The following is a 23,639-nucleotide window of genomic DNA, read 5'->3' as shown; positions in this document are numbered from 1 at the left end:
CCACCTTGCTCAAATGTTGTGTGTATGAGGGTAGACTCTTGCAGAACTGGCTTCTGCAGTTCAGTGACCGAGACAGTGCTGGGAGCTGCTTCTTGTGTGTGCAGAGTCCACCTGTGTTCATTCAGGAGGGCTCACAGAGGGATTAACAGTGGACAGGAGACATATTCTTTAGGAAAATATGAACAAAAAGAAAAACCTGCCTGAAAAGAAAGAGGAGAAAGAAGAAGTCAACAGCTGCCTTAGGCCCTTGGCTGTTCCAGGGAGGGTAGGCACTCCTGGGTGACGTGTCCCTTCTGAGGACAGTCAGCTATAAGTGTAATCCAGTTTTGACATTAAAGACTCTGTGCCCTGGATGTTCATTAGAAGTCAGGGACATTTTATGAAATGAACTATAAGTGGGAAGCCCTGGGTTCAATCCCTAGTACTGCAGAAACTAGGTGTGACAGTGCACACTGGGAGTTCCGGCACTAAGGAGGGCGGGGCAGGGGAACTATAAGCTCAAGGACAGCCTGGCTACACAGTGAATTTGAAGCCAGCCTGAACCTTGAAGAGAGAAACAGAGGGAGGGAGGGAGGGAGGGAGGGAAGGAGGGAGGGAGGGAGGGAGGGAGGGAGGGAGGGAGGGAGGGAGGGAGGGAGGGGGAGGGAGAGGGAGAGGGAGAGGGAGAGGGAGAGGGAGAGGGAGAGGAAGAGGGAGAGGGAGAGGGAGAGAGAGAGATGTTTCAATCATCGAGCCTGGAGAAGGTAGTACCATAGACTTGGATCCTATAACTGACCTGAAGGTAGGGTCTGAAGAAGGGTCTTGCCTTCTCCATGCGTGACACCTGCTTTTAACTGTCACCCTACCTGACGGAAGGCCTTAGCTGAAGTTCCACACATCCACCCACAGGCAAGCTCTGCAGGTGTAGCAGGAAGGAGTCTGGGAAGGGGTAGAGCTGGCTCTTTGGCAACACCAGGATGGGGTGGGCAGTGTCTGAGAGGTTCATGTCTACAGGGCACATTGAGGTGACTGCAACCTGAAGCAGAATAAGGTCCCATTCCCAAAGGGATTGTGAGCATACTGTGGAAACACAGATACCCAGGTAGGTCCCTGGTCCACGAGGCCTTTGCATCTCTGATACTAGTTGATATGGACACACACAAGCTTCGAGAATCCCCTACATAAACCACAAGGCTCAGTGTTGGGGTGGAATGTGGCATGAAGAGGCATGGGATGTCTGTGCAAATGACTGACAGACTACTGGGGGACCTCCTGCCTTCTGCATGGGGTTAGACATGTCCCTGGGGGAAAAGCCGGCGTGCAGAACATAGGGGAAATCTGTGGCCCCAGCTCTTCCCCAAAGAGCTTGAGAACAAAAGCTCTGGGGAGCAGGAGGGCAGCAGCCTTCTGGGGAGCAGCGTGTCTTCTGGGTGCTCAGTATGTCGCAATGCTGCCAGCTACCCTAGGGGATTTGTGCCAGAAGCTATTGCTCAAATATGGAATGCAGCCAGATCTCAGGAAAATGTTCTACTATACATCGACTCAGGGGCATACTGTCTTCCTTCCCCTACAGTCTCACTGTGGTGGGGTTCCTGTCCCACGGAACATCACATTCCTGTCACCTTGTCTACTCTTTTCTTTCTTTAAGAAATGGTTAAGATCATCTAAGAATTATTTCCATACACTATTATTTTTATGTCTGTGGATGCTCTGCCAGCATGTCTGCACACCCCTTGCATCCCCAGCTCATGCAGAGGCCAAAACGGGTGGTGGATCCCCTGGGACTGGAGTTCCAGACAGCTGTGAGCCACACCTACATTTCTAGGACAACAGCCTGGTGCTGAACAAGGTGCCTGACCATGAGGTGACATCATTGATTTTGGGGACATTTTACTGGAAGGAATGGGGGTGGGTCTTCAGAACCCCGAAGGCCTCTGGGTAAGGATACTGAGTGACAACAAATACAGGCATTCCCCCAGCACCACCTCAGCAGGTACATCTTTAGAAGAAAAGGCTTACTCACACAAAGACAGCTCCTTGCCTCTCTGGACCACAGACCCTGTCCAGCTGGACCGCTGCCCCAGGACTTTCTGGATTTTGGCTTGCACAGACCCACTGCAGATGCCCAGGCCAGGAACCCAGGATCCAAGCCTTCATGTTACCGAGCTGTCTAGGCTGAAGCCCACAGACCTATTTCTGCTCAGACAGCTACACCCAGGTTTGTGTAAGCTGTCCCCAGGAGTTTGCTCCTGAATGTCTGCATCAGCACAGAGTTCCAAGCACAAACAGAAGTCCAAGATGTGGGGGCAGATCTAAGTGAGCAAACCATGCTGTTTGACTTTGTTCTATCACCACATTGTGTGCACCCTGTCTGCCATTTGAAGCAGAATTCAGGCTGAGCAAGCCTACTCTGAAAGCACTAAAAATACCGTGGGGAAACTGACCTTGATGCTAGGGGCCCGGTATGATGGCTCAGTTGGTAAAATGTTTATAACACAGCATGAGGTCCCAAGCTGGTCCCAAGAACCCATGTAAAAATCTGGGAGTGGAGAGATACAGAAGAGGAATCCGGGGGTGGGGGGGGGGGGAGGGGTGGCTGCTGGCCAGTCAGTATAGACAAATCAGCAAGCTCCAGGTTCAGCGGGAGACTGTTTCTCAAAATATGAGTTGGGAAGGGAGGGCCAGCAAGCTAATTTGTTAGGTAAAGGTGGTTTGTCCCCAAGCCTGATGACCTGAGTTCAATACTTGGAGCCCAGGTACTGGTGCAAAGAAAGAACTGACTCCATGGAAATTGTCCTTGACCTTCACACATGCACCATGGCACATGTACTCCCCAACCACTGAGCACACACACACAATAATAAATAAGAACGAGATATTGAGATAAATAAGGTGGAAAGCAACTGATAAGAAACCAGTGTCCACCTCTGACCTACACATGCATGTGTACACACTTGCACACACATTTACAGATATGAGCAGGAAAACCTACACACACGAGAAATCGCCTAGATATTATAAGCATAAAGTATTTCTAAAAGGTCAATGAATTTCTAGTGCAGGCTTGGGTAAGATGTTTTGACATCTCTTCACACATGTGCAAATGTTCCTGCATCGGAAACCATCCCCAATCCAAGGCACTTCTGGTCCTACCATGTTGGATAACACACTCAACCCTCATGGGGCTGAACACTAGTTTCTTTCAGCACAGTGATAAAACACACGCTGGGTCACAGTGACACCAACTCCTGTGTTGGTAGATGATAACACGTGACACCTTGCTGGGGCCACCTCGGTTCACTTTCGGGGAAGCTGCTACCTCTAGGTGGGTGACCCTGGAGTAGGAGGTAGGGGGACGGCAATGACACTCACAGGAATTTTCCATTGATCTTCGATCCTATGAGGACTGTCTGCTCTGATTCATCTCTGGAGATGTTGCCATGGAACCAGGGCATCTTCTCATGGGCTGTGGTGGCGATCAGCTTCTCCAGTTGGGGCTTCTGGCTGATGATAGCTTGCTCCAGAGCCTGGCCCTGCAGTGGATGGACAGAGAGTGAGCCAGCCAGGTTCAAGGAAGTTAGACCTGTGTCCCAGGTCTTCTGCAGCAAATCAGGACCAAACTCTCCTCTCCTCTCACTCACCCCTCTCTCATTCATTCCCTAAAATAAGGGAACCAGTAAGATCTTTGTGCATCACTTGCATGTCTTCAAGTATGTAAATGAAGGGACATGTTTTGGAATGAAGCGACGGTCCTTAAAAAGTCAGACAAAAATTTGCATATGTAGGTCATATACCCCTGGAGTCAGAGAATGGATCCTCCAAAGACGGCTATATACTCAAACTAGGTTCTGTATGAAAACCTAGGCATTTCATGACAGGCAAGAAGTCTTGAGATGTGTGTGAGGCCAGGAGAAGTGAGGTAAAGGCACTTGGTCCTGAACTGCCATCTGAGCTTGACTCTTAGGACTCAACATAGTGGAAGAGAGACTGACCCTGCAAGTTGTCTGACCTCCACATGCATGCCACAGCAAACACACACACACACACACACACACACACACACACACACACACACACTAAATAAAAAATAAATAAATTAAATAAATAAATAAATAAATAAATAAATGTAACCAAAGAAAAGGTTTAAAAGAAGGCTTTCTGTCTGTCAGATTTGGTTTTGTCCTCACTGTCATTCCCTCCCCACCCTACCCTACCCTACACACACCTGCAGGAAATGCCATCGGAGGAGTCACAGGCGAGCAGCCTGGACCCCGTGGAAACAAGGTGGAAATAAAAGCAGTCTCCTTAAGAGCTGAGGGGATTGATTTCTTTATCTTTCCCCGCGCGAGAAAAAAACTGATCTTCTTGGTGATATATAGCCAGAGTTTGATTACTGACATGTATATATATAACAAAAAACAAAAAACCCAAAGGAGTAAAATGAAAACCCAACCTTCTTACACATGGAGAAAGGGGGTGGAAAGAGTACAGAGGGGAATGTGAAGACTCCGCCCTGACCGCATGCGTACACGGAGTGCCAACAAAGGCCGCGAGGCGCATGGCCACACAGGCACATGGAATGTAGCAAACGCTGGAAAATCCACTCAGACATGCTATCCCAGTCTTCGTGTAAAGGACGCAAAGGATTCTGGGTGACTCTGGGACAGGGCTCCATGGTCTCAGGGAGCAGTGCCCACCAGACTCACCTGAAGGTTCCAGGTCTGTTTCACATATTCCCTGATGAGGTTCTCCTTCAGGTCCTCAAAAGGTCCGGTCTTGGGTTGTACCCCCTGGGGCCGATTGAAGGGCTTCTTGAGGAGGCAGATGAGGCCATCGGTTTCCTGGGAGTGGTAATGGCAGAGGTCTGCCGGGCTGATGTGGGTCCTGCCACCGGAGATGGCATAGGTACCATTAAGTTCCCTCTCGATGGTGTAGTGGTGCGCCTTCCTGTTGTGTGCCACCGACAAAGCAAAACCACCCAGGTAATTGCGACTCTGGCGCAGCAGGTAGAGCCCATCTGTCATGCCTCCCTGGACCAGGTAGTCTTCAGCCTCTTCCCGGGTGATGTTGCCGAAGAAGTAGGGCAGGTGGTTGGCGTTGTCGGCCGCGTTGACCGCCATGTCTGCACCCCTTCAGAGTTCCGGGAGGTATGTAGAGGAGGACCTGGGGACAACAAAGATGGCTGAGCCACAGTGAGGAGCCCAAACAGCAAGGGGCACTGACTAAGCCCACCAGAACCTACTCCACAGGGACTTTCTAGTGGAGAATGGACACGCTGCCCTATTTGGTTTCTGTTTCCTAATTTCCAGTTTCCCGGAACACCCTGTGGTTAACACCCTGTGGTTAGTTAACCAAATCCATGGCTTTTGACAGAGGTGACCCAATTCACCATTATTTTTTCTAATGGAGAAAAAAAGGAACTCCAAGAAGAAACAGTATGGTAGTTTTAAAGAAAATGGCCCCCAAAAGGAGTGGCACTATTAGGAGGTGTGGCCTTGTTGGAGGAAGTGTGTCTCTGTGGGGGTGGGCTTTTAGGTCTTTTTCTCAATCTTCACTCAGTGTGACAGTCAGTAGACTTCCTGTTGTCTGCAAGATGTAGGACTCTCTGCTCCGGTACCATGTCTGTCTGCACACCACCATGCTCCCCTTCATGATCATAGTGGACCGAACCTCTGAAACTGTAAGAGAGTCCCCCTCAAATATTTTCTTTATAAGCGTTTCTGTGGCCACGGTATCTCTTCACAGCAATAAAATCCCAACTAAGACACGCAGAAAAAGAGCAGTGCACAGTAGTCTTTTGACACAGTGCTCAAGGGCACACCCTGAGTGTTCCTTCTCAAGAGGTGGTGTTAAGCTATCTAATCTCTCTCTCTCTCTCTCTCTCTCTCTCTCTCTCCCTATCTTATCTATCTATCTATCTATCTATCTATCTATCTATCTATCTATCTATCTATCTATCTATCCATCCATCCATCCATCCATCCATCCATCCATCCATCCACCTACCTACCTACCTACCTACCTACCTACCTACCTACCATCTCTTGATTCTTATATTGCCCATGCTGACTTTGAACTCAGAATGTAGCTAAGGATGACCTTCAACTTCTGATCCTCCTGCTTCCTCTTCCCCAGTTTGAGATCAGAGGCATGAACTACCACACCTGGGTTATGTGAGGCTGGGGTGTAACCAAGGGCTTCATACATGCTAGGAAAGCACTCTACAACTAAGTCACCTGCCAAGGCCCTAGAGCCTACTTCATGTAACCAACCACGCTAGTCACACCTCAGAGAGCTGTAGTCATGGCCTCATTAACACAGACCTTCTCACCTCCTGCCTGGGTTAGAAAGAGCAGCAAGTGGCTCCCTGAGTTATAAACAGCACATCTACCCAGGGTCCCTTCTCTGGCCTTGGATTTGACCGAGAGACACATCCGGAGCCCTGGCTGCCTCAGTGCATCTCATTGCACAGCAGCTAAGGAGTTGGTGGTTGCAGGTGTAGGAGGGGCTTGGCATGGGAAGACACGGCCTGTGAGGAACACGCTCCGCAGAAGAGACACGGATGCAGGGATCCATTTGTGAATGAAAAAAAAATGGTGCACAGCACCATCCAGGAAGTGTTCAAAGAGTGTTTAAATAAAAAGCGCTGGTCACCTGAAAAATGAAGGATGAAGCAATCCTTTCATCTGTGGGGAGGGTGCTTACCTCTCAGTGTTCTCTTCAAACTACCTCCCCAGCACACCGCATACATACATCATAACACACAGAGTAAACACACATCACATACATACCACATGTATACACTACATACCATATACATGTACCACACATCACAATATATTCCACATACCACATATATCACATATCACACACTCACACACCATGATGCACACACACCATATGATGCACACACTGTAAACACATACCACATACCACTGGCACACACATCACATATACATCATAACATAGCACACATCTCATATATACCACACAGTATACACACACAGCCAGTGCATGCACATCTCACACTACGCACTTAATACAGCACACATACACACACACCACAGCATGAGTACAGGTAGACACACCACACAGGTTCTATGAATGAGACTCTCCCCTGCATAAGTCACACACATGAGTCTATTTGGCTCATGAGTCATCCTCTGGGGGTGTCTACACAACCCAAAGATGCCATGTTAGCACAGGTGACAAATTATCCTGACACTGTACCCTGAGGCAGTCCCATGGAGGTAAATCTGTTGTATTTCACAGTCCACAGAACATAGGGCTTCTCCTAACATTTGACTGTTATCGAATGTCCTTTGTTTTCTAAGACTCATCTCAGCCCCCACACAGTGACAACCCCAGCTTTCTCTTCAGTCACTTTGACCATCTCTCCACCAAGCTCCCTGGCCCTCCCTACCCACTCCTGCCCAGCACAGCTTTTCTGTATTGTACCTTCTAGGGACCTTTGATAACCACAGGGTCCTCAGACACATACAACACACTGCCGCCGGAGTGACACACACACCTACCAGAGCCCATCAGGGTCTCCATGCTGCCCCGGTGTAGACAGGTGCTGGGGAGATACCCAGTGAAGAACCCGAGCAACATGGAGTGTTTTAGAGTCCTGTGCTCTCTCAGACACTGTTTCCAAACCACTCTGTGTCCATGGTTTCACAGCCTCATCTCATGCCTGTGGTCTTTACCTATCACCTCCTACTCCTCATCACCTTGGGCTGCTCAATGTCTCTTCCTCTGTCCAGATCCTCTCTGCAGGCCACCTGGTCTCCCTACTGGGAGCCATGTCTAGCATGTTGAACATCACCTGGGTGCCACTCTGCTCCTCTGCCTTGTCCTCACCCTCACACTCTTCCAGGAGCATTCTCTCCCTTTCCCCACCACTCTCAGGCCTCCCCACAGACCTGCCTCAACCAGCAGACACCATGCTGGCTGAGCAGCGATTCCTGACTGCTTGTGTCCCTACGGGTCCTTGTGTCCTCATGCCTCTCTTCACATCCTTAGTAGCTCCAACTAAAATGATCACAGTCAAATGCTTCATAATTCACGTGACTGTTCACTACATTCCTTTAACTCATTTTCTGCCAATACTGACAGCAACCCTGGTGCCCTTTTCTGCTTCCCCGTGGAAGCACACAGGCAGGGCATGCTGAGGCCCAGGGACAGGGACTTTATGGACCTCTCCAGGAACACAGTAGATGCTCCTTAGGCCTTGCTGTTGTGAGGGGCCCAAAACAGCTTGACCATTCAACTGCCATGACAGGCTTAGAGACCCAGACACAGCCTCTGTGACAGGCTTACTGGCAGGCAATACCCCGATCCAGGAGAAGCCATGAGCTGACCCCACCCAGGGAGGGCCTGCATCTAAGGGGAAATACTTGACATTCCAAACATTCCCTATGCCCCTTAGACAAATGTCAGACAATCAGGGTCCTGAACTTTGGGAATCCCCTCACCCCAACCTCTGCTATGATAAAAACCCTACCCTACCTGGGCTCGGGGCTCCCTGCTCTCACCACTGCATTGGACAGAGAGTCCAAGCTCCCAGCTTGAAATAAAGGCTCTTTGCTTTTATATATGGGATTTGGTCTCCATAGTGGCCTTTTGGGGGGTCCCCATGATCTGGGCTTAACAACTATATGTTAATGAATTGACTTATTGCTTGTTTATTGTTTTGTGTGCATGTATGTGTGTGATATATGTCAGTATTCGAGCCTGTGCATACACAGAGAACAGAGGAGGATATCAGGGTTTCTGCTCTATCATACTCACTTGAGACAGGGTCTCTCTCACTCACTGAGCTTGGAGCTCACGTGTTTTTTTTGTCTAGGTTAGTGGCCAACAAGTCCCCAGGATCCTTCCTCTCTCCCCACTCCACAGCACTGGGGTTGTAAGGGTGTACAAAACCATACAACCACATCTGACTTCTTACATGGGTCCTGGGGATTTGAACTTAGGACCTCATGCTTGCACAGCAAGCATTTGAAACTGCTGAGCCATCTCCCCAGTGCATAGTTATTATTTTTTTTTTAAGTTTTTTGAGACAAGGTTTCTCTGTGTAGCCTTGGCTGTCCCAGAACTTATTTTGTACATCAGACTAGAATTCCTAACTATTCTCCCACAACCATGCATGTGCTGGCAAGATCATCTCAGGGCCTGAAGTCCTATGTAATCTGTGCGCTGCGTGATCATGTTATCTATGCACATGTGTGGTGTAGCTACATAAGCCCATATACTCATTGCAGTGGGGGGTGGGGGTGGGGGGTGGGATGGAGGGTAGGAGTGGGGGTGGGAGTGGGGGTGAGGGGGTGTATCTATAAAAGCAGGTTCCACTCATCCCTCCACCTTTCTTCCTGCGTGATCTTTCCATAGGCTTAAATATCCCCTTCTGTTCCTCTCCCTTAATAAACTCTTTGTCTTAATAAATAACAATCTGCCTAAGGCATGCACACTGCATTGCATCGTTCATTTTTCTTTTTTGGAATCCTTCATTTTTAATTGATGTGTAATGTGGCAAATTGATTCTTTGATCTGTGTTTACAAGAGCTGATGATCAAATGTGTTTCTTGGATATTCATCACTTTAGACATTTGTTAGTTTTGTGGTGAGAACCTTCAGAATCCTTCCTTTTTAGCTATTTGGAAATATACAGTCTATTATTGCTGACCCACTTCTGGGAGCTCACTGTGACTCTGTCCATCCCCTTTGACTAGCCTCTCCCTGTCCCCACCATGGGCCACAGCTTCAGGGAATATCACCATTCCACACGCTACAATGCAGCTTCCTTCCCCAGCAGGAAGCCCCTTTCATTTTCAGTGGGAAGGGAAAAGTTGGGTGTTGGCACTCTCCTAGCCCAGCAGCCACCTTCATTTTGACCATCTGACCTCTGACACCCAGGGTAATGCATGAGCTGCCTTCAGGGAGGAGGTCCCCTGCAGTCTGTGGAATGGCAGACAGCAGCTGCTCCCAGCCTATGCCGGCCTCTAACTTGGAACATGGATAGCATCAGTACCTGCCCCCACACGTATAGCTTTCCAGGGCTGGCACTCCTAGTGCCCACTTGGGACCTCATTTTGGTCTCCATTCTCCTCTTAATGAGGCCACCTTATAAGATGGCCACCTGCTTTCTGGCCACCAGCCACACAAGTCTCACGGCTGAATACGGGTCTCAGCTCTGCTTTATGAACATTAGCTTGTGCTACCAGGCCAAACTCACAAATTCAGCTTTTTGCCTGGCATGTGATACATGCCTGTGATTCCAGCACTCAGAAGGAAGAAGTAGCAGCAAGTTGGAGGACAGCCTGGGCTACATAGTTATTTCCAGTCTAGTCTGGACTACAGAGCGAGACTCTGTCAAATAAACCAACCAACCAACCAACCAATAAATAAATAAAATAAATACAAGAGAACAAATACAAAACAAAACAAAGCAACTGTGCTAGTCGGTTTTAACTTCCAACCTGACAACCTGGGAAGAGTTTCAGCTGAGGAAGTGTGGAGAACAGGCTGGCCCCTGGGCAAGTCTATGAGGGATTGTTTTGCTTGTTAAAGTAGGAAGACTCACTCCAAATGTGGTAGCACCATTTTACCTCCTGGGCCCTGAACTGTCCATGTGAAGAAAGCTCGCTACATAAGCAGCCAATGGACAAGCAAGCATGGGTTCATGCTTAGTCTCTCTCTGGTCTTGACTGGGTGTGAAGCTTTAATTTCCTGCCTCGACTTCCCCATAATGGTGAACGACAACCTGGAATTATATGCCAAATAAATCCTTTTGTTCCTAAGATTTTTTTGTTGTTGTTGTTAAAATATTATATCATGGCAACAGAAACAAGACGAGGAAACTGTGGTGGTTTGAATAAAAATGACCCCCACAGGCCTACAGGGAGCAGCACTATTAGGAAGTGTGGCCTTCTTGGAGTAGGTGTGGCTTTGTTGGAGAAAGTGTGTCACTAGGGGGTGACTTTGAGGTCTCAGAAGTTCAAGCCATTTCACTTCCTGCTGCCTGCTCATCTGGATGTAGAACTCTCAGCTCCCTCTCCAGCGCCATGTCTGCCTGCATGCCACCATGTTTCCCACGATGAGGGTAATGGACTGAACTGTAAGCCAGCCCCAATGAAATGTTTTCCTTCATAAGAGTTGCCATGGTTATGGTGTCTCTTCACAGCAAAAGAAACATCAACTAAGAGAGATACCAACCAAACAAAGGACCTCCAACAAAGACAGAGATTCAGCTGTTCCCCTAGTCTTGGCCACAGCCTTGGCACCTCCATAATTCCCACCCTTGAAGAGTCATCATTACCTGACGCATGTACTCCTCTGGGTGACCCTGAACTCATCGCACCTGCCACTGTGGCTTGCCTGTCCTGTCTGGGCTCTCCTGCTCTGACTGCGGGGAGAGTCCACAGCTCAAGGTCATGTCAACACCCTCAGCAGTATTGAAGACTCCTGCTTTCGTCCTCAGTTCAACACTACAGAGTTGGACATCAACAAGTGCGTGAGGCCACTGTATGAAAGCACAAACTTGAGAAGGATTAAAGAGGACCCCAGTCCCGACAAACCACACCCTACTCTTCCTTACCCCACCTGTGCCCAGAGTTAGCCCAGTACTTCTGCACACATCTGTACAGGTAGCTCTAGAGCAGTGATGTATAAGGGGAGCCTGTCGGAACACAGTAAATCCATCACTCTCTTGGGGCCTTTTAGGACATAAGTTACATACAAGGCCTTAGCAGTAAGGAAATGTGTGTGGGCACATGCATGCTCATGTGGATGCTTGTGCACATGTGTACATATGTAGGTCAGAGGTCAACTTCAGGTGTCGGTTTTGAATCACTCTTCACCTCATTCTTTATGAAACAGACCTTTCTCACTGAACCTGGAACTTGTCAGATGAGCTAGACTGGTGGCTAGCAAGCCCCGGGTTCTTCCTGCCTCTGCCTCCCCCGTGCTGGGATTACATGCACAGGTGTGCCACCAAGCTTAGCTGCTGGGCATAGGTTCTGGCCATTCAACTCAAGCCCGTGCTTGCGGGACAAGCACCTTACCGACTAAGCTACCACCCAGACTGAGGGGATGGTTTTTAACAGGAAGTAATATTTTGGGAGTCCCTTGGCTGTTGTCTACCCTGCTCACTTTGTTTTCTCCACTGTCCACCCCCACAAGGTGACATCCCTTTCACACATCCACAGGGCTGGCTGTGGGGGCAGGAACAGCACTGCTATACCTCTATGCCTGGGGCGGCTCTTGATGTTTGGTGGAGGCACATAAAAATAAATATATGGATATTTGCTGACTAGCGGACATCAGTCTTTCTAGTGATTTTATCACTGCGTGTTGGCTGACCCAAGTTCCTCTTGGATGCCCAAGAAGAAACTTGGACTTCCCAGCCCCACTCCTCACTCTGACCCCTCGCTTTGAGGGACCACCATATTTCTCCCTGCTTTAATGGAAATGACAACACCAGCAACAGCCGGTCAAGACAATGCTGAAGACCCTTCCTCCATAGGTCATCCCCAGAATCAGAAAAGACTTCTCTGTCCAAGCGTGGGCACACACTGGGGCAGAGTTGTCCCAGTCTTCACTGATGTGGCCAAGGGCTGGAGGATCTGAAGGGAGGTTCCCTGGGCCAGTTTCTAGGGTTTGTCTAGCAATAACACAGACTCGCAAATAGATTCTCAAGCCACTTGTGCCCCTCACCCATTCCCAGCACTGTCTGTGGTGACCACCACCTCTGCGTCTTACTTGGTTCTCCCCTTATTCTGTGTCTGTTTCCTTCTTGGTAAGTACAGTGAACTCATGATGTCCACATCCACAGCACATTCGAAACCTTCCCCAGCCCACAAGGCCCTCTTTGGCCCGACTCCAGCCCCTCCAGCTGTGTTCCGCACTGTGTTTCTACGTGTCCTCACATGCCAGACCGATGGTGTCTGGGTTACAGCATTTTGCTTAGTGACTTTCCTCCTTCCCAGGCCTGTGGCCTAAGTTCCTGCCATCCCCTCAGACAGCCCGATGATCTGATTTTTAGGTGTTTATCTTTGTCTGCTGAATCATTCCCTGCCAACACATTCTCATTTAAACTCACTTAAGTGTCCATTTCCCTTATACACTGCTTCCCCCCTCCCCTTATGCTAAAATGTAAGCTTCAAAGGTCTGGGCATTTCAACTGGCTTGTTCATGTTTCAGGGTTTACCAAATGTCCACAAAGCATGTACTTAATGGACACATGCCTCTCTTTCACTTTAGTTTTTACTGTGAGTATATGCTATTTTCTGAACGAAAATGCTTCAAGTCCAGTTTGCATGGGTCCAGAGGATCCTGGAGACGAGCACATCAGCTGTCCAGATGCCCAGCCTTGCGGTTGTGGTCGATGCAGCTCACTCATGCTTTGCATGAGCTCATGGCTTCTCATGGGGAAGGAGCCTTCTGTCACATGCTCCATGCTTCAAGCAGGAAACGCTGTCTCATCAGATTCCTGCCTCTTCTCTTCAGCCCTGGTCTTCCGGATACTCCTGAGACACCATTCACATCTGCTGCGCTCAAATATCTAAAGGCCTGCCCACAGAGGAGATCCTGCCAATACATTCTCCCTACTTGTCAGTATTTCCCAGGTGTTCTTGTCCTTCTTGTTTTCCCACGTGATTTCCTGTCGTACAAGCCCCCTTTAAAAAGCACCGCTAATTTTGATGCTGCTGTTTTGATCTCCTTGGTCTGGGTAGGGGTCCACAAACACAACCCTGGGTGGCCCCAGGTATCCAGCATCTGCTCTGGGCTTCTGGAGATGAGAACTTTCTCTTCCACATGTGGTCATGACACCCTTCCCACCCTCTATTTACATATGAAGACAGCTGCATTACCACCCTATACCACCCATTGGTTTCTCCAGAGCCTCTTCCAGTATTATCTCAGAGCTGCCCGGCCTGGGCAGTGGTGATGAAGGGGCTGGACCAGTCTTTGGTATGTGTGTTTGTAGTGGTAGGGACTTCTCTCCCACTGGTGACTGTTTAGCAGCATCCCTGCCCTCCGCTCACTGCGCGTCTATAGCAGCTCCTCCCACAACCATGCAAACCAAAAGCTGCCTCCAGGCATTGCCAGGCCTTCCCGGGGCAAAGATGCCCTGGACTGGAAACCACTGGCTTAGTTGCTGTGTCCTGACCACAACTCTGATATGGCCTGTCTTTTGTCTTTGATCTTACCAGTGTATTACATAACCAAACATTCCCTTATCTATTTGATGATGATTCTCAACAATGAGCAGATGTTGCAGAAATTCCTCCCCAGGGGAGGCATAAACAACATTTTCCCCTTCTTCATAAGGTCCCAAGGAATTTTGAGTCTACCAAAACTCACCCTGGGGGACCAGTGAGTTCATGAGGCTTAGTGACAGAACATGGGTGAGGATTTTATGGTGAGGAGCATGGATGACCCTAAATCAACTGCACCAGAGAATCAGTACCCAGCATGGATGATGTTTTCCTTACACAGCTAGAATGTCCATTCTCCCCAACCCACACACGCCAGCCCCTCCCTGAGACCCCAAGCCACATGCAACTAGGCACAATTGCATACAAATGACTGGGGAAAGTGTCTATAGTGTCACCTGAGGGTCCAGGGACCCACATCACACCCTCCTTCTCTGAGATTGGGTCATGGTCCCCAGTCCCCAGACTGGCTCCTGATGGACTCCAGCAAGCTGGAACAGCTAATCTGATGAGGATGCCAGCTGTCTGGCTCTTGGGATAGTGCTGTACAACAGCAGAGGACAGGAGGCCCAGAAGGACACTTGCATACGATGCCCTTTAAACCTAGAAGGCAGCAAGGATGGGATGCAGAACAGAGGCTGGGGGCAAGCTCTGCTGGGATTCCACCTGGCTCTGTGTGGCCTCGACACCTGTGCACCTCAGCAATTCTCCTATGGACACAGAAGACACAGTGTCAGAGTAACTAGTGCTTTGGTTATGAATGGAAGGTGGATTCCATGGCAACTGAATCCGGGGTCTCACGGATATGAAGAGGGGGAATAGACGCGCATGCTTGGCAGGAGGGCATGTGCTCACCAAACAGGGACAGTCACATCTGTATAAGGAAGAGGAGATGCTTAGCGAGGCCAGGAAGGAGCCCAAAGCTCTTACAAATCTGAGAGAGAGAGGAGAGAGAGAGAGAGAGAGAGAGAGAGAGAGAGAGAGAGAGAGAGAGAGAGAGAGAGAGAGAGAATATAATGCATGTACATATGAAGGCCTGAGGATGACATCAGGTGTCCTCCTTTCCACATTGTTTTTTTGAGACAGGATCTCTCATTAAACCTAGAGCTCCCTGACTTGATTAGACTGGCTGGCTAGGGAGCTCCACAGAGCTACCTATCTATCTCTGGGATGCAGGGCTGCAGGACAAGCACTTGACTTACTGACTGACTTCTGAAGTTGCTTTCCCATTAGACAATCACATGTCAATTCCCCAGTCCCGGGACTCAGGTGGACTGTATGACCTTTGCCCTTTCACAGGTACCAGTGTAAGGCTATCTTGTCAGTCAACAACTCTTCAGAGGCTGAGCAATAGCCGTGTCTGCCCCTGCAAGTACAGTGTCTCTGATAGCCACCTAGCTAACTAAAGAGTCGCATTTCTCAGGGCAGTCACAGGCGGATCCTTAGATCCTGGAAATCATGTACAAAAACCAGACTGCAGGAGCAGTCAGCACTTGACAAATATCTGAATGGGCTGTTAACAAACCAGTGGGCAGTGAGTGGGGCTCTAGGTCTGGGCTCCAGCAGTCAGGAGAAGGCTTTCGGTACCCAGAATTCGAGAGGGAAGGACAACTCATGCAAAGAAGATGCTGAGACACACATGCCTGGGGCGCGTTCCAGGATCCCATGTCCCCTCACCTCCTCTCTACCTGTACTCACAGGCCAGAGGCCAGGGCACTCTGCCTGTGCTCTGTCAGGGCAGCGCCGTCCAAGCCCAGGACTTACCATCTACTGTGGTTGGGATCAGAGACAACTCCAGTGTTCTAGTTAGTTTATCACCACGTGTCATGGTTCACATATCTTCACAGTGAGGAAAAGTCTTTTTTCTCCTCTCTCCATCCCATTCTTACTCCTGCCCTTGACCCTATTTTCTTCCTCTAATGCATGAAACTAAATATAGTTACTTCCTGCGATGAACAGTAGATACTTTCCACAGGTGCCCTGAGCATGGCACTCACAAATTTTCAAACACTGTTTCTCAGGGAACTTTTAAGGTTAAATCCTGGAGATCCCCTGGTCCTGTTTCTTCTATCAGCCAGAGAAGGCACAGCCTTGTAACAGAGAGTGTCTGTTTAAAGAAACAACTTAGATCCATTGTCAACGCACTGACATTGAACTCTAGCAACATTGCCATGTTTGTGAGAAGCTCATCAAACATGGAGATTTACTTAATGAAGTACATAACAGCCTTTTTGTGCTTAGAGACACTAGGCGGCATTTTAGCCCAATTTTTCAACCATTTTCAATAGGGATGACCCAACAAAAACCACCATCAAAAAGTGGCCCCAAATAGATCAAGAAAATGGGGACTGTTTCTGCTGTGAGACAAGAAGAGGGCCACTGTCCTGTGATTGTCAACTTGACACAGCCTAGAGTCATCTGGAAGGAAGGGTCTCAACTGAAGGGTTGCCTGGGTCAGACTGGCCTGCACCCATGTCTGTGGGAGACTGTCTTAACTGATGATTTGTGTGGGAAGGCCCAGCCCATCACAGGCAGCACAATCCCTAGGCAAATGATCCTAGGCTGTGTAAGAAGGCTGGCTACACACGAGCCTGAGAGCAAGCCAACAAGCAGCGTTCTTACATGGTTTCTCTTTCAAGTTCCTACTTAGGTACCCAACCTGACTCCTTTCAATGACAGACTATGACCTGGAAGTGTAAACCAAGCACACCATTTCCTTCCCCAAGCTGCTTTTGGTCAGAGTGTTTTATCACAGAAACAGAATTAAATCACTTAGTACATGTCTACAAACAGCGGCAAAGGTGCCGTGGTCGACTGGGGCTGCAAATACATTTTAGTGAAGTGTGTGTGTGCTTATGTGTGTGTGAGCACGTGTGCGTGTGCCCGCTTGCCAGAGATCAACCTTAGCTGTTGTTCCTCAGATTCCATCCATTTTGTTTTCTGAGACAGCTCTCTTACTGGCTTGGAGCTTTCCAAACTGGCTAGACCGGCCAGTCAGCCCCAGAGATCCACCTGTTCTTATCTCCCCAGAGCTGAGAAGTGTGAACCACTACTCCAGCTGCTGTTGGTGTTGTGGTTTTGTAGGTGTGCGTGGGACTGAACTCAGGTCCTTGTGCTTGCAAGGCAAATACCTTACTGACTGGGCTACTCACCCCAGAATCAGGGAACAGTGAATCCTTAAATAAGGAATCCATGGTCAGAGTTCATTGGCTCTAGGTAATTTGCTCCCTTCTCTCCACACGTCCATGAAAAGACACAGAATGTGGTCTTGGCAGTTTTGAGAAAACCAGTTACCTTTATGTTAAGACTGTGTTCAACTGTGCTCAACTCCCACTTATTAAATCTGCTGTTTCCCACACTTCATAGCTGGACATGAACAAGGAGAGGTAGCCTGCGCCGTGTGCCCTTTCTGTAATTAGCACTGGGGTCTTTCCTTGTTATCGAAGGGGCTTTGATCAGTGGGGCCAAGGCTTCGGCCCATTAGGAGGCTGCTGGAGCATGGCTTCTGCAGGTGACCCCCCCCCTGCCCCCGCTTTGTAGACCCGCCTCCGAGCCCCCCCCGCCCCCCCCCCCCCCCCGCCTGCAGGACACTTCCAGCAGTTCTCAGCTACGTAAAACTGCTGGTGTCCCCACACTTGGCCACAAGAGCCCCTGGTGTAATGTGGACTGTGGCTGGAGAAAAAACACCACCCAAGGGTAACTTCTGCCCCGTCTGGGCTACACAGGGAAACAAAATCAGGAGGATGCAAATACAAGTTTAGGGCACTTGAAACCACATGGCCACCCCAATGCAAAACAACCCCACTCAAGTGTACCTGGGAAATTTCCTTGCAGCTTTAGGCTGAGTAAATTAAATGCCAGAACTTCATTAAAAAGAAAAACTTCCTCTGGGGGTTAGGCTCATTTTCATGAAAAAGAGGGAAGAACCCAGCCTAGAGGGAGAGTCAGTCTCGCTAGGCTAGTCAGGCGGGTTGGTGAGAGAGAAATAATAAAGGAAAGGGAGGTGCCACAGGGTTACCCCACAGCACCAGCACCCGGCTCTGCAGCTAACCGCCGCAGCTGCTCTTCCTGGAGCTGTGAGCATTCACACGGCTTCTAGGTGGGATCTCACCATGCAGAAAACACATGGGCACCAGGCCGAGGCCTGAGCAGGGAAGGATGGGACCCAGGGGATGCTGAGCCTGAACTGCGCAGGACAGCTGCACTGGTTTCAGTGGCAGATGGGTGCTTTTCCTCTGGGATGCTGTCCTGTAGGGGTCTGTCCACCAGCCTTCCCGTACCATGCCTGCATGTCACAATGCATGGACACCTAGCCTCCCAAGGGGGAACCACACTTCTCTGAGGAGCACCTCCCTCTTCTGTATTGGCAACAAGCATAGGAGACTTCTCAGATTACAGAGGCCTGTCCTTCACAGAGGAAGCACAGGCAAGGCTGGCCTGCATAATGTCCACCACCATTCAGAAACAGAGAGCCAATAAAATGCGCAAAAGCACATCCTGGTACTTCAAAACCAGATCAGTGTGAGGCAGCTTCAGAGCAGAGAACCCCCAAAACACACCTGGCAGAGGCTGACCCATCTCAGGGGGCCCCTGGATACCCTCAGAGTCCACAGGCAAGTTCCTAAACTGGTCTCTATGCTGGCCTCGCATTAGCACAGGTCACAGAGGATGCCTGTTGTCAACAGATATTAACTGTTTGCTTACAAAGAGCAACTTAACCCACTTAATATTTGTACACACTCGTGTACCTGTGGGTGTGCATATGTGTGGAGGCCAGAGATCAATCTCATTATTGTTCCTCAGGTGTCATCCACTTTGTACTTTGAGCCCTAGGGATCTGCCTCTCTCCGTACTTCTCCAGCACCGGAATTACACAGTGCCAGCCATTCAGCTTTTTAAATGTGTGCTGAGGACTGAACTCAGGTCTTTGTGATTGCTTGAAAGCACTTTACCAACTACGCTTTCTCCACAGCTTCTGGTGCACTTAATTTTCAAATCTAAATCTCAGCTCCATTGGACAGATCTGCTGAACGGATACCACAAGCTAGTCAGCCAGTGCTGTGCCAGGGAGAACACCAATAAATGCTCTTGCTTCCCTGGCAACATGAAGGGAGAAGAAAGTTCTGGAACGAAAGGTGCCAGGATGTAGCCAGGACTGCCTATGCCCTGACTCTCAAGTCTACTTTTTGCGTCTTCCAGTGACCAGCTGACAGGGCTTGCAGATGGCACCCCTGGAACAAGGAAGAGAATGCTCTCAGGTCGAGCTTCTGCGTTCCCAGGGTGCCGGCTCCACACATGCTTTTAGATCAGCAAAGACTCAGCAAGGAGGCCAGAGAACAGGAAACTGGTACAAACGTCTCTCTTGGTGATTTTAAGCAGGAAACTTGAAAACTTCTGCTAGAAGCCAGCATTTTCCCAAGAGGGAAGCATGTAGACCATATTCCCCCTGGCCAGGCAGATAGAGCAAATTGAACAGCTCCTTGGCACAGCAGAGAAGCCAACTGGGGTGAACCATCCAAGCCACTCCCCACATATCAGTAACCCCAGTGCCTTACAGTGAAATGGAAGGCAGAGACCAGAGAAATCCCCATAGTGTGTGGCCAGGAAACCTATATATGTATGCAGCATTGAACAACAAAGAGGCTGACATTCACTCGGGGCTGTCTTCTTCTGACATGCACACATGAAGGCATATATATGTCAACACACACACACACATACAACAAAAACACAAACACACACACATATCCAGGTATACACACATATATACATCTATCTATCTATCTATCTATCTATCTATCTATCTATCTATCTATCTATCTCTATCTCTCCTCTCTGTCTCTCTCACACACATATGCACACCATACACACAGGTATATACATATACACACATACACATACATGTACACTCACACATAAAATACCAACAACTGACCAAGTACCGGACATTTCATGATAAAAATGTCTTCTAGCTTTCACTACCATCATCTTGGGTCAAAGCAGCCAGGGCAAGGGAACAGCCAAGTTACAGTATTCCTTCGGTTCCCACCTCAAGCCCCAAGAAGCTCCAACCCAAAGAACCCCAGTTAGGTGGCCAGGGTGGAGGTCACAGTGTCCGCAGACTCCACTGTGTCTAGGACACGGGGGCCTGGCTGAAGCTGCTCGAGTCTAGGCACTATTTTTACTTCCCCATCTGCCCACCTCATGAGAACAATGGACACAGGGCCCTCAAGGCAGCTAGAGAAGCCAAGCAACCCAACTTAGACACAAAGGACACGCCATGCCTGCTCAAGGAAACCCAGGCTTTCTGAAATTCGTGACTCTAAAATATTCCAGGAAATTTCGATGGGCTCCTGTGATTTCATGACTGTATCTGAATACACAAATTACCCCCAAAGCTCCAAGAAAGCGGCAAAGGTTTTGTAAGCAGGGGAGAAATTTAGTTTTGTCACATGAGAACTATAGGAATTATCAAGCCCTCCACAGCTCGATGAACGTAGCCAGGACACGGTGTCGACCAGGGAAGCACACATACACTCAGCTACTGGCGAGGCCTCTCGGGCCGGTCCATCGCGGAGAGCTCTAGGGTCACACTGTCGATTGCTGCAGATCTGACTTACCTTCCTGGACTCACAGAAGGTCTGGGCACCAGGCCCCTGGGGGGCATGGAGCGCGGAAAGCACCCAGCTGGCAGTCTTGAAAACGGGGATGGCCGCCGTGGAGAACGGGCAGAGGAGAGCTGTGGGGCTTCCTGCTGTTGACTGGTGTCTGTAACTAGGGAAGTGGCTTTTCCTCAAAGTGTAAGCAAGACAAGACAGAAAGCAGAAGTGAGGGGCCCCGGGACGGCCCGCTTGTTAATTTCATATTCAAAATGAAGCTCGAGTCGGAAGGCAGGGATCCCATACAAACACCCGCCCGCCTGCCGGCCGAGAAGGGTCAGTGGAGATGGCAGTCCCGGCGCACGGTTTCCCACACATCCTGGTTAAAACCATGTGCCAGACTTAGAGTACATCAAATTTTCTTCTCATTTTTGTTTTTATTGTAAACCATGTTTGACGATTTAATAATTCTGTTGATAATTTTAAAGGCTCGAAGTGGGTTTTATTAATATTTGTTTGTAGTTTCCTATTTTGTGTTTCAAAGTTTTCACCATTGTGGTTTAAGATTAATTTACTAGAATTCCACGGAGCACCCTCACCTAAGACTGTAGGCGGCTGACTCGACACACTCCTTTTATCTGATGAATCATCCTGGTTTGGGTGTGCCACGCAAAGGTTCAGGCGCTGGAAGCTTGGCTGGGGTGGGGCATGTTTGAGTGACAGAACTTTTAAGGTGGGGTCTGGTGTGAGGGGGCGAGTCTATGGGGTACCATCCTCGGAAACGATGAACAACTAGCTAAGAGGACTAAGTTAAGTCTAGCGGACTGGCTTAGTTACTGACAGTAGATGGTCATAAATTGAGGTCATCCCAACAATTTGGTCCCGTTGACAGCCGCTCTTCCGGCACCTTTTTCTACCACTTGGTGCCACCGCGCAGGGTTGCATGGCTGTGAGGTGATCCGCCTGAACGTGGGTTTTTAAGCCCTACACTGTTAGCCGAATTAAACTGCTTTTCTTTACAAAGTACTTACTCTCAGGAATTTGGCTACAGCAGTGGACTCCGTGTTAGGAATTTCCCTCTAAGCTCTACTTTGGGTATCATTCTCAAAATGTTGGTAAGCTGCAGTTTCATTTTTTAAAAGAAATATTTTTGTGTGTGTATGAATATTTTGCCTACATATTTGTATGTGTATCATGTGTGTGCCTGGTACCCATGGATGTCAGAAGAGGATATCAGATCTCTTGGGAATGAAGTTACAGATAGTTGTGAGCTGTCAGGATGTTGGGAATCAAACCTGGGTCCTCTGCAAGAGCAGCAAGTGCTGAACTAATTAATGAATTTTCATTTTTATGCTACTCAAAATATTTTACGAGTTCTTCTGAGGTTTTTTTTTTTTTTTGACTCATAGGTTGTACCAAAGCCCATTATCTAGTTGCTGGTTAAATTTTCGTTGTGGATATATGGTTTAATTTTGTTGTGTTCTAAAAATATTTCACATGGCTTTTAAAACTTAAATTTAACAAATTTTCCAAGCAAGCATTTTATTTTGGTAAATATACCATGTCAGTGGGAGAGGAATGCATTCTTTGTTTTCAGACTGACCATCTCACAAAGGTCAGGTCAACTGACAGTGTTGCCCTGGCCTCTTTATTACTATTGATTTTCTATTTCATCTGTTATAGAAAGAGAGAAACTGATTCCAGATCATAACGTTGGCGCTGTCTCTTTGTGTCTTCGGCTTTGCCAAGGTTTACCTTGTGAATTTTGGTGCCCTGTTGATCTGTGCATACATGGTCAGGGCTGCTGTGTCTCCTTGGGTGTCTGACCCTTTTGCTATTGTGCAGCCATTTCCTTGAAGCCCTGACCCCATTTACGGTAGAGGTTTTTGTTCTGTAAGTGATTCATTAAGTATGGAGTACAGGGGGAAAGGGCCAGCCAAGGAAACCCACCCTGGCCCTGAAACCACAGCCAGTGAAGGAAACACTTTACCCCTGAACCCAGAACCTAAGAAACACACCCTGATCCTGAAACCAGAGCCAAAGAAACACACTTTGGCCCTAGAATCAGAGCCAGTGAAAGAAATACGCTCTGGCCCTAAAGCTAGAGCCAAAAGGCTATAAAGAGTCAGTGAAAGAAACACAGTTTGGCCCTGAAACCAGAGCCAACTTGGCCCCTGACCAATGTAACCAACCAATCCCAAGCAGAAAATCTCCCTGGAGAAATGTAACCCCTAAGAAGACAGGGTTTCTCCATGTAGTTTTGGTGCCTATCCTGGGTCTCGCTCTGTAGACTGGACTGGCCTTGAACTCACAGAGATCTGCCTGACTCTGCCTCCCGAGTGCTGGGATTAAAGTCATGCGCCACCACTGCCCGGCTCAGCTCTCGGTTTCTGAATGGTGGTGGACATTATGCAGGCCAGCCTTGGCCATGCTTCCTCTGTGAAGGACAGGCCTCTGTATTCTGAGAAGTCTCTTATGCTTGCTGCCAATACAGAAGAGGGAGGGGCTCCTCAGAGAAGTGTGGTTCCCCCTTGGGAGGCTAGGTGTCTGTGTATTGTGACATCCAAGCAGGGTATGGGAAGGCTGGTGGACAGACCCCAACAGGACAGCATCCCAGCACTGAGTAATCTCTAAAGAAAGTGAAACACTCTATATGTAAACAAACCAATCCAAAGTTCACCTTGAACCACTTCCTTTATCAGGCTGTCATATGCCAACCTATGGTCACCTATTTTGATTACGCTACAGGAGCAGGCAACCAGGGAAGGCCCTCTTCACCAGAGCCTGACATCACTTGGTAAACCAACTAGCCCTGTGCCTGCTGGGCTCTGTCTTCTCCCAC

The 23,639-nt window shown here is 48.8% G+C and overlaps 1 protein-coding gene across 4 annotated transcripts in view; it reads right to left on the bottom strand.

Annotated features, from left to right (window-relative positions):
- Syk (spleen associated tyrosine kinase) overlaps positions 1-23,639 on the bottom strand; it is a 78,906-nt gene that overhangs the window by 40,237 nt on the left and 15,030 nt on the right. For 2 of the 4 annotated variants that reach the window (XM_015995760.3, XM_076573339.1), the window contains exons 2-3: positions 4,686-5,142; positions 3,352-3,512 (exon numbers count right to left, since the gene is read on the bottom strand). In XM_015995760.3, coding sequence (XP_015851246.1) covers positions 3,352-3,512; positions 4,686-5,099 — 575 coding nt within the window. In that variant the 5' untranslated portion in view covers positions 5,100-5,142. Of the gene's footprint in view, positions 1-3,351; positions 3,513-4,685; positions 5,143-20,818; positions 20,971-23,639 lie in introns of those variants that run through there. The other 2 variants (XM_006976844.4, XM_006976845.4) reach the window with 2 other exon arrangements.

Source organism: Peromyscus maniculatus, chromosome 5, assembly GCF_049852395.1.
Source record: "Peromyscus maniculatus bairdii isolate BWxNUB_F1_BW_parent chromosome 5, HU_Pman_BW_mat_3.1, whole genome shotgun sequence".
In the NCBI taxonomy this organism is placed as follows: Eukaryota; Metazoa; Chordata; class Mammalia; order Rodentia; family Cricetidae; genus Peromyscus; species Peromyscus maniculatus.
Note: the sequence above shows the minus strand (reverse complement) of the source record. Positions and strands in the feature narration are given on the sequence as shown.